This window comes from Mercenaria mercenaria, chromosome 17 (assembly GCF_021730395.1).
Source record: "Mercenaria mercenaria strain notata chromosome 17, MADL_Memer_1, whole genome shotgun sequence".
Taxonomy (NCBI): domain Eukaryota; kingdom Metazoa; phylum Mollusca; class Bivalvia; order Venerida; family Veneridae; genus Mercenaria; species Mercenaria mercenaria.
The window spans coordinates 32,104,074-32,115,731 of record NC_069377.1 but is presented as its reverse complement, the minus strand read 5'-3'; the positions used below and the strand labels follow the sequence as shown (position 1 = coordinate 32,115,731).

The following is an 11,658-nucleotide window of genomic DNA, read 5'->3' as shown; positions in this document are numbered from 1 at the left end:
GTGAGTTAGATTTACGTTTATTGCCAAACATACACGTCAGAGTGACATCAAGTGGCAAAAATATCAATCTATCGCGTAAACGTAAAAACAGAAACAGGAAAAAACTTCGCGGAAGTGAACGCACTATACTTTTTGGACATACTAATGGCAGTTTTCTTGCCGCTTAAAAAGACGGGGTCCGTATCAGTGATCAAAACTTCAACGCGGCTTTGCTGTCCGGTGTATCGTGTTCTATCGTTTAATCGTGCGCTCGGTTCGAAGACACGACGACACGTCAAATATACGGCGACACCACATTTTAAACTCGCCGACACGTTTGCCAGTAGAAAGTTGTTCGTGTCAGGTTTTTTTTTTTGTTTGTTTGTTTGCCAAGTTTCGTTACTTCGTCTGAAGTGTTTCGTGAGTCTTCGTCTCGAAACGCAAATCAGCAGTTTTTTCTACCTTTCACGTCTGTGTTAACGCTCTCAGAAATCACCACCAAAGAAATGAGTAGTGCTTTTCGCGAAACTTTGTTTGCTGATAGTACTTTTAGCCTTACGTAGAGTGCGCATGCGTGAAAATTTACTTCTATTGCTAAGGATCGCGCGATGTGTAAATCCATATATACCATAACAAAATGTCTAAATATTTTCAGCAGTATAAAGCATTTTAATAAAGTTACGGCAACTTGTGTTTTTTCTAGGTATGAATCTCTGACTCAAAATGTTGATGAATCTGGAACCAGTACCAAGTATTGTATTTCAGTTAATACATTCTGTATACAATTCACGTTCATCTTGTCTTGTCTCTTTCTTGTTTTACTAAGTCAACACAACCAGGGAATGAAAAATACAAATTGCTTAAAGACTCATCGCAACATAGAGAACTACTTCCACACTCATCCCACATAAACTCCATGAAAATCATTTTTATAATACTTGTATTACAGCTATTCTACAAGACGACAGGTGGACAAGTTAGGCCTTTCCTGAGTTTATGACTTTTCACAATTGCAAACATATACAGCCAGTCTCTTTCAGCTTAGTTTAAAACCAAAGTTAAATAACTATCTGACACAGTAAAAACAAAGTGTGATCTAAACTTAACTAAATACATAAAGTACTGTGCATACTGCTACATTAATTCAGAAAAATATTACGACATTTAACACATTGTCCTTGCCTAATAAACGTGACTGTCAATTTGTAACTAGATTCTTGTTTTTTTCTCCTCAATTTTTAATTCATATCATATACAACAAAAAAAAGGAATACATTTATTCTGAGGTGGGTCTTTAATTTTACAAAAAAAAAATCAAACAACAACAAACAAAAATATTTGCAGTGAGTTGACGTCAATGGCACTTTAGGCAAATAACTCAAGATAGCAGAACTTTGAGAAAGAATGGGTATTTTCCCTTCGAAAGTTCTCTTTCGTTTCTTAAATTTGTGTTTCCGGGAAATCTAACCTTACCTTTTATCTGTGAAACTCGAAATTGTGTGTCAATGCGATTAACTCGCAATCTTTGTGGGTGAAATGACCGCTTTAACTTGAACTTTGCATTGAGTGTAAACTTACTCAGAAATTGTCACGGTACAAGGGCTGATAAAAAATAATGTAGACCTTGTCGCGATAATATTCAGAATCAGTGATTCGAAAGGCACGCAATTGACATGATGAGCAACATCAAAAATCTTCAAGGTTAAAACGTCTCCTTGGACTCGGTGTTTTCTGTCCATCTGAGGTCAAAAGTCAATTCAATGTATGATCGAATTCCGTTCAAACCAGTGAAAAGTGTCTACATTTCATAGCCTCTTACGATCAAATCGAGTCAGCTATTACATTGCTTGGTTGCACTCTATGCTTCCGCAAATGATATTCCTATATCTTTTATTAACAATTATTACCAGCAGTCTGTATGTAACGCGGAGAGGCTGTAAACGGTATCCCAGAACGCTGCATGTTCTGGTTCTTTGGGGTCATTGTGTCCATGCTATATACTTGTATATCAGAATTCCACCTAAGCCGGCTTTAGCGGACGTGAGGGATGTGACACATTTCATTACCTCTCAAGAAAACAGTCCCAGTCAAACAGAGTGATATGCACAGATGAAATTACAGTTGCATTCAATACAACCAAACTAAAGACATTCCTACGTCTTAACAGAATTATTTCAATTGGGAGACCAGCCACATAATCCCGGCATCTGATTGGCTAGTTTTGAGCGCACTCTTGAACATGATCAATGGCAAAGGTGTATTCTGAGACTGGATTAATAATGAATTTTCAACACATTTTGCATAACAACCTTTAACAACATAACAACATGCTTTCTAATTTTCATTTATTGTTGTTACAGTGCTACGTGCGTTTTCTGGTGTTTCATAAACTTGTAGAAAAAAAAAGACAAAATATTTTACATAACCATTTGCATCTTAATTACAAGGCAGAGAGAAAAGATGATACTAAATGATTAAAGCTTATCACAATTTAAGCATGCACTTAAAAACAATTGTCGTTACAACCAAATATAGTATGAGATATCACACATTGGCATAAATGTTCACCATAATTGCCCCCGAAGCCCAAGAATGTTACAGTTGTCTGCGAAAAAAATCACACATCATTTTGTGACCTTGACCTTGACCCGAGAGGCCCGGGTCAAAAGCGCTACACACGTTTGACTTCTAAGTGTGACCTAGCCCTTGGGGCTAGGGGCCTGGGTCTTGCGCATGACAAGTCATCTCAATATAGGGAACATTTATACTGAGTAATCTTAAAATCCCTTCATCGATGGCAGAGTTACGGACCGGACAAGAAACAGACCATGTTAACCTTTAACCTCTAAGTGTGACCTTGACCTTAGAGCTAGGGATCTGGATCTTACGCATGACACGTCGTCTCATTATGGGGAACATTTAAGCCAAGAAATTTCAAAATTTCTTGATGAATGACAGTTTTGAACCGACATGAAACAGACCCTGTTAACCTTTGACTTCTAAGTGTGACATTGACCTTGGCGCTAGTGGTCTGGGTCTTACGCATGACACGTCGTCTCATTATGGTAAACATTTATGCTGAGTTATTTCAAAATCCCTTCATGGATGGAAGAGTCATGGTCCGGACACGAAACAGACCCTGTTAACTTTTGACCTCTAAGTGTGACCTTGACCTTGGAGCTAGAGGTCGGGCTCTGGGTCTTGCTATGACACGTCGTCTCATTATGGTGAATATTTATGCCAAGTTATTTTAAAATCCCTTAATGGATGTCAGAGGTACAGCCCGGACAAGAATTTACACGGACGCACGGACGGACAGTAGGCCTACAAGTTTAATATGCCCACCTTCGGGGGCATAAAAAACATACTGTAGTAGCAATAATATGACCGTCTATAATAGTAAAACATTTAAAATAGCATATTATTTGTATGTATATATATTGGGACAAAGATACCACGTAATTCGACAAAGATATGTCATATATGGTGTCACCAAAATACATATAGCAAAGTTCGAAAAAATGTAGAGAATGGCATAAAGTGAAATTCACATAAATAAAACTAATGGAACGACTTCTAACGAATGTACTCATCGCCCATTTGTACGTAACATTCGGCAACAACCTCAATTACTCAGCCTAGCAATTAATATGGTACTTAGTGCTTTAATGTTTGCCATTTCTAATTTTACTGTCTTCCTTGACAATTAACTTCAATCATTAATTTAAAGGAAGGTCAATTTACTGACATAAACATCACGCCAGAGAATGTGGTTATTGTCACTGAAATACAAAACGCGATAATTCGGTGAAAATGCCCTTTTTTTAAGACATCATTTTTGAAAGTCATCCCGTTAATACTGGTTAAAGATATCCAATGTCCACCTTTCACTAAAATATTTTATCTTCAGATATTTAATTCAAATATGAAAACCTCATCGAATATATGAATTAATTGTGTATATTCAGCTACATTCGCGATTAAATACCTTGTAGTAAAAGTCGTTTTTCACTTAACTTTCAGTTTTCGTAGTGGCATTACTCATTTATACTGTGTTAAGCTATATATACATGTGCTGCATGTAAGTATGGAGTATTTTACATCCAATGCATAATGCAGATAACACGCATAAACTTGTTAACTTTATGTTTACACAATCTTTATATAATTATTCATATTTTCACATTTGAAATTTGGGTCTAGTATATCTTTAATGTTTGGTAAAAGTGACTTTTGGTACAAACTTATTTATATATGAAACTAAGGGTCATGTACAGTTTCGATGAGGAGGTTAAAAATCTCTGAAATGATGGACAAACCCAATCCTCTAACATAAATGAGGTTTCAGAAATATTCAACAAACATCGTTTACTTCTCCTATTTTCATGTTTGTATCAAAATCTACTTAAGTTAATGCTTTCAAACATTTCACCCTAACAGTGATCAGGTACCTTGAAAATGTAATGATCAACTTAGTTTTATTTTCATGGAAAATGCTTATGTCAAACGTAAGTATTTTTTTTTTCCTTGTGCCAGCATTACTACTCTTACACTCTTTCCGTTAAATTTTCATCAACCTCTTTTTGTTCCGCATCTTCTGTATCTTTCTTGTCCTTATTGCATTTACCAGTTACCTCTCCTACTTCATCTTTCTGATCAGTATCAGCTAGATTTGTGTTGCTTTTGCTATCAGCGTATTTCTTATCATTTTCAGGGCCACATTGATTTGCTTTGTTTTCCTCTTTATCATACTGTCTGTCACTAACAACGTCCTCCTCTTTATTGATTTCCGTTAATGAATTTCCAGCTTTCTTCAACCCTCGTAAATCTGCACCGTCGTGTGTTCCATTGCCTTCACCTAATTCATTTTCATCTGCAACATTAGGATTAGCTGTGTCTTTGCTATCACTTTTTTTACCATCATCATCAATATTGTTCTCATCGTTATTTTCATTCGTTATATCCCCTTTATTGTTTTTATCACTACCTTTGCTATCGCTATTTTCTTCAGATTTATTATCATCCACATCTGCTTTATCGACAACAAGATTTTTGTTTTCCTTCTCTTCATCCAGTTTCTCTTCTTTGCCGTCTTTAGCACTCTTTTCACTTATACTTTCTATCGATTCAGTTCCTTTATTATCATCTACACTGTTGTCTTCACTTCCTTCATCAGTTTTATCGCTCCTATCAGAAGTATCTTTACCATCATTCTCACTAACATCAGCGGCGTTTTTATGTGACGTGACGTTCAAGTCAGCTAGCAAATGGTATATCATCCCTTTTTCTTCGTCTTCTTTTAATCCATCAATAAAATGACTCATAGTAGAGTCGTTATTCAGTTTTGGTAGAACTTGATTTATTGTTGCTTCATGTATCATGAATTCTAACCAAGGCTTCTGTAGTTGTTGCCAACCTAACTCCCCAAGTGCTTTAATAATTCTTGTTATTCGGAAATGGTTGTGTATTGACCTGGAAAACATAATGTCGAAATTAGATTATTTTTTACTTGCATGACAACATGATAAAAATACGACTTACATATTCTTCTACGTAAATTACACAGGTTTCTAGTCTGCAAGAGTTACAGAGACTACGTATTGCTAAAAACGAAATGCAAAATTATTACTTGTGTCGCTAGTATCTGTCAGCGTTTTAAGTTAGTATGTGAAAAAAGTCAGCGTTACTTGTATCTCATTTATCTCGATTTCCATGAAAACTCCCCACCCTTTATAAAATATAGAGTCTCTTTATACTTAATGCGTTATCATGTTATGACCTTTGTAAGTAAATGTTTAGTAATTTGCTACAGATGTACGACAAGTACTTTTAAAACACAGCAACTACATTTTACACCTACTATGCTATGTTTAACAACAAGTTTTCTAAGTCTATTGTGAGACATTGGAATACATTGGACAATACCGTGAAGGATACTGTTGCTAAACCATACGTAGAAATTGTAAACCCTTTGTATAATGTTTAGGAATCCATTAGGGATTCCTTGTCGACTGATACAACATACAGAATTGAGAAAATGCTAAAATGCCCGAAAACCAACGAAACATAGCACTTGAAATATCATGGCCTCTGGAAGGCGAAAACGGCCTCGTTCCAAAACTGTTGAGTCTAGATATATATTGACAACTTATTTTTTTTTAAACTTCATCTCTGGGGATATCGACAACATCCACCTTTATCAAAAGTATAATTACCAGACGGGAGTGAATCAAAGATGGCTTAAAAATATAAATGTGGATAGACGAAATATCGGTATATTCTCGCCGGATCGTCACGTTAGGAGGTTGGTGGTTCCTCCCAGGTTACCACCCCTGTCCGAGATAATACTCAGTGGCAAGAGGGGGCACATTGGGCCTTCTTCCACTTATACTATCTGGAAAGTCGCCATAATTACGACCAAGACTGTGGTGTCAAACCAAACAAGGGTATATTACCTATTTAGATGCTCATATCTCTCCTTCCAGTTGTCCCCGCGTTTGAACGTCAATGGTTCTAGTTCAAGCTCCATTCCATAGAAATCTAGCATCATTTTGAAAGCTTCAAGAACTTTATCTCTTAATGATTCATTCTCACTTATGGCCTGGAAAAAAGGCATTTCCGGAAATTCAACATAGATACTCAATCAAATCCGCCACTTACCTTCTTTCGACACAAGGTTGGAATTGTTAAGACAATTTAGGAAAGTAGCGGAAATGAACAGGCCCCAAAACACGTTCACAAAATAATTTTTCTGCCTGTTGAAATTTTGACTGCAGCTTCTACTAGAACATCAAGATTGGATTCCAGTTGAGACTGATCATCAATACTGAATAGTCACTTAAAAATAACATACCTAACATTCATTTTAGACATCCAATTCAGATATAAATTGCAACGTTTTAGATCTAAATTGCAAATAGTTTCATTATCAAACTCAGCCGAGATGAAAATGTTTTATTAACACGAGGCACAGATTGTTTTCACAAAATAAACCATTGTGTGTAAATGCAGTTATAGTAAACATGACGATGTAGGGAATATAGACATCATTTTAAGAGAAAAAATAAAACGATAACTTTATCTTTTTTCTGAAGAGCTCACCTGTGCTTCATGCTCTTGGAGAGGTTGTGCTGAATAATTCATACCCCTACTTTCTGGTATTGGGAAAAGCCTGAAATATTATTAAAAAGTCAGTTTTGATTTGGATATACATTTTATAATTCTGTGACTCTAAGCAATAGTTCATTTCTAAATTGGGAGATTTTTTTGTTTTGTTATCAAAATATGCTCTTTATAAAAATGTCTTTTTGGTGAGGTGTGTGTTTGGTGGTGTAGACTTAACTAAAACTCTAATACACAAATATATATACATATATACACTCAAAGTTTGTAAAATTTGTTTATAACTTCAATCTCCGACATAATGAATTGCAATAAGCGGATAATTACGCTTTAAGTGATCAAAACAAATTAAAGAAGAAGGTAGAACATGTAGTCCTTATGTAGTCCACTTGGAGTATTGTATTAATATCTATTAATATCATTTTATTCACCTCCACAGCAGCAGCCTTTAAATATGTGCTGTTTTGGGGGTACATGTCAAGAACAGACTCTTTCAGAGTCTGCTATTATTTTGCTTGGTCGTAGCCCTGACTAACCTTTAAACAGGGCCAGTCTATTTTATAAGTACAACAACACTGTTGACCCATTTAAATGAGTATATGCTAGTATTTTGCTGTTATGATTTGTTTTTACGTTTTGTTAATTTATAGAAAAGAGTGATGTGTTGATATACATGACTGTTAAACATAGCATTCTTGATGTAACTTGTGACTTAATTAACTCACCATTGTATATATGAATGTGTTCGCTCTAGCCTTAGATAATCGCCTTTCCATTCTAACATATCTTCAATCTTTGCACCTGTCACAAACATAAATTGAAATTATGTTAGTATACAAACAAAACATGATATTGCTTGTTACACATATCTTACTTCAGGATAAATATTTCATGTAACTGTTAATACTTTTGGTTTTGTCACATTTTAGTTTAAGATACACTACGCTTATCTTACACAAAAATATTTTATCATTAGATAATAAACTTTAAACGTCTATGTATTTAACTTTGACTAATAAATTAGAAGCTGACATCACAATAAAAAATCACATCTACTAATAGCCATTTGTTAAAAAATAAAGAAGACAGTTTTTAGCGGCAATACGAACGCATAATGTGTTTAGATATTTATACATCTATTAAGTTATTTAGTGTGTACTTTTTTCAATCTAGCAAACAATACGTTTTATCAATAAAACATTGTTTATATCATGTAAACATGGATAATGCATAGTTAATTTATTTGCTTCAAAGAATGATAAAAAACTGAATGCGCTTGTTTCTGGTACTACTATTGATTTTACATGAATGAAGAATGTAATGTATAGATAGTGAAAAGAGTGCTAGACACCTACCCGGGAACGGTCTTGAATACAGTTCATTTCTATAGAACTCTAAATTGTCATTCAGCCTATTCTCCTTTGTCGCCTGCTTCTGAAATGAAATCAAATTGGCTTTATATCTGAAAGGAATTCTTATATTATTGACCTTCTGAAACACCACACGATTAGCGAAATGGGATTGTAAAGCACATATTTTTTTCACCTCTCAGTAACTGATAAACAGGGATCTACGCTCACGCTTCTCTATATGTATATATAAGTACATGTAGTTATACATGTAGATAGTTACATCAACATACGTATATTCCTTTAATTTCGCAATCTGGCTGAAAACATGTAGCAATGAGCACATAAAATTGTTTAAACTTGGAATACATCTAAGCAAATTAATAATAAAAAAAAAAACAACATACGCACTGCACAGACATATTCGTTTAATTTAATAGCAATGCTTGAACTTAGTTCTACGATATAGCTAAGAGCACATGAGTAAAATTGTTTTGAACAAAAGTGTATCAGAATATAAAAACAACATGCTGCATGGACTAAACCTTGTATTCATTTCATTCGGATCAGCAGTTACGAGATAGAACAAAAATCTTTTACATCTAACAAAAATAACTAACATTTTCTTCCTTGTTAGAATCTGTAGAGACACTTGTGCCCTGCCCATCAGTTGTTTTGGCAGGAGCTTCATCTCTGGAATTTTCAGTCTTCCCATTGCCCTCAGAAGATGATAATTGCTCTTGTTTAGAATCACTGTTTGTGGCATCTGAATTTGATATTTTCGGTACAGTTTCTAATTTGACAGGTTCAAGTACGTTGGAGCCATTTTCCTCTTTTGGGGGAAACTCTTCAAACGTTTCGTTCTTACATTCCTTCGCAGGTCTTTCAACATCAGCATCATCATCATTAGCAGGTTCATTTTGACTTGTAACGTTTTCGCTTTGTTTCTTTGTAGTAGATCCATCAGCTTGGTCATATACCTGACCTTTTCCAGTTTTGTTGTCGCATGTATTATCGCCAGACTGTTTCGTAGTAGAACCATCAGTTTGGTCATGTACCTGACCTTTTCCAGTTTTGTTGTCGGATCCAGTTTTATCACCAGAATGTTTTGTAGTAGAACCATCAGTTTGGTCATATACCTGACCTTTTCCAGTTTTGTTGTTGGATCCAGTTTTATCACCAGAATGTTTTGTAGTAGAACCATCAGTCTGGTCATATACCTGACCTTTTCCAGCTTTGTTGTCGGATCCAGTTTTATCATCAGAATGTTTCGTAGTAGAACCATCAGCTTGGTCATATACCTGACCATTTCTAGCTTTGTTGTTGGATCCAGTTTTATCATCAGAATGCTTCGTAGTAGAACCATCAGCTTGGTCATATACCTGACCTTTTCCAGCTTTGTTGTCGGATCCAGTTTTATCATCAGAATGTTTCGTAGTAGAACCATCAGCTTGGTCATATACCTGACCATTTCTAGCTTTGTTGTTGGATCCAGTTTTGTCACCAGAATGTTTCGTAGTAGAACCATCAGCTTGGTCATATACCTGACCTTTTCCAGTTTTGTTGTCAAATGTATTATCGCCAGTAGAACTATCAATTTGGTCATATACCTGACCTTTTCCCGCTTTGTTGTTTGGTTCAGTTTTATCACCAGAACTAACATTGTCCAAAGGCACTACATTGTTATTCTTTTTTTCGGCTGTTGTAGTTTCACTTTCGTTTTCTGAAAATTCAGCACTTCTCCCAGTACTTTCTGTTCCACAGGTAGTGTCCAAACCGATACATGTATTGTCTGCCGGAGACGAATTTTCTGACATATCCATCGAAGAATTATCAAACTGTACGTCCTCCTTCCTTCCATTTATCGCGTTGTTATCGTAATTCAGTTTCTCCATGTCTTTTGTTGATTTGTTATACACTTGGACCACTTTGCTTTTAGTTTGTTCATTTAAAGCCGAACTACCATTTATATTGCCTCCAACATCCATATCCGTATTTGTATCTGAATGTGTATCTTCCGTCCTCCTTCCGACGTTTCCTTCCTCAGCATTTATTAAATTGTTATTATTCTTCAAACGAGCTGAAGTTTTTGACGGTTTCTTTTTCTTCTTGCTTTCTTTGTCTGATTTCTCGTCTTTTTCCTTTTTCTGAAAATTTGATAACCATGAAACACGAAATACGCTTGTTTAATCAAGTGTAATCTAATAGTGAACACTTGATATGATCTAGCAACAATGAAACTGACATATATACACTCATTAAATTTAAAACCGAAACAAGAAATTTTGTTAAAACCGAAAGTAAACTTAAATATAAATTAGATATTTATTTAGCTTCATTTGTTACTAAACTAATCACAATAGAAAAATTAGCTCTACCTTTCTGGAAATCCCAGAGCCCATAATTTTACATATTGAATAATAATTTACTTCCTTATTTCATGCTCACGTTGTTAACACAAGATCAGCTGGGAACCAGCCCCTAACACCGTTATCTTTTATCATAACCTAGTTTAACAGAGAAATATTTGTTGCAATTAAAAGCGCGATCAATCTTATTTCTTCCTACATATTAGGTGGCAATACAATGGAAATGATTTGTTGTATGGGCGTAGGAGTTTTGTCGTTCATATTTTTACAGCCAGGAAATATTGAAATCTTATTTTCTAACCTGTTCAAAGATATATGGAGACATAAGTGCTATCACCACCTCATGGATAAACGATAGGATTTGTCATTGTTAAACGTATATAGGCATATGCAAAATGATAACAATGTAAATGATGATATAGTGTAGTAGCACAAAGATGAGCTATTGTGATTCGGCAAAGTTTTTGCAAATGTCGGTATCATAATTTGAAAATGCCAGTTCTCTTATGGACAACCATCTCAGATAACCTTATTAGGAATCATAACAAAATAAAAAGCACAACATATATGTTGGTACATTTAGTCGTTGGAAACCGAACAACAGACCGTATATCATTATGTGTCACATATAATCAAACATTAAATATTTTGAATTACACGATGTGTACTCTTAGCAAGCATTTCAGTCGAACTATTTATTCAGTGTAATTCTGATTATCATTTACATATTACAATATAAAAAGCATATAAGGGATACAATACATACAGAGATGTTTTGTTTGGTTATTTTGGGTTTAACGCCGTTTTTCAACAGTATTTCAGTTATGTAACTGCGGGCA

The 11,658-nt window shown here is 35.0% G+C and overlaps 1 protein-coding gene across 1 annotated transcript; it reads right to left on the bottom strand.

Moving 5' to 3' along the window:
• Window positions 1-2,309: 2,309 nt before the first annotated feature.
• Window positions 2,310-10,979, bottom strand: LOC123535656 (putative uncharacterized protein DDB_G0277255). Its single transcript, XM_045318396.2, has 7 exons — window positions 10,829-10,979; window positions 9,071-10,597; window positions 8,457-8,535; window positions 7,827-7,902; window positions 7,081-7,150; window positions 6,435-6,580; window positions 2,310-5,451 (listed from the first exon to the last, which is right to left on the bottom strand). Exons 1-7 carry the CDS (start codon window positions 10,850-10,852, stop codon window positions 4,527-4,529), a joined length of 2,847 nt encoding a protein of 948 aa, XP_045174331.2. The 5' UTR covers window positions 10,853-10,979; the 3' UTR covers window positions 2,310-4,526.
• Between the last annotated feature and the right edge of the window lie 679 nt (window positions 10,980-11,658).

Bases quoted from the DNA above. Each gene is read 5' to 3' on its own strand.
- LOC123535656 (XM_045318396.2), bottom strand. From the start codon at position 10,852: ATGGGCTCTGGGATTTCCAGAAAG. The intron at 7,903-8,456 runs GTAGGTGTCTAG...TGTTTGTGACAG, and splicing joins GTATTCAAGACCGTTCCCGG to GTGCAAAGATTGAAGATATG. The intron at 7,151-7,826 runs GTGAGTTAATTA...ATAATATTTCAG, and splicing joins ACACATTCATATATACAATG to GCTTTTCCCAATACCAGAAA.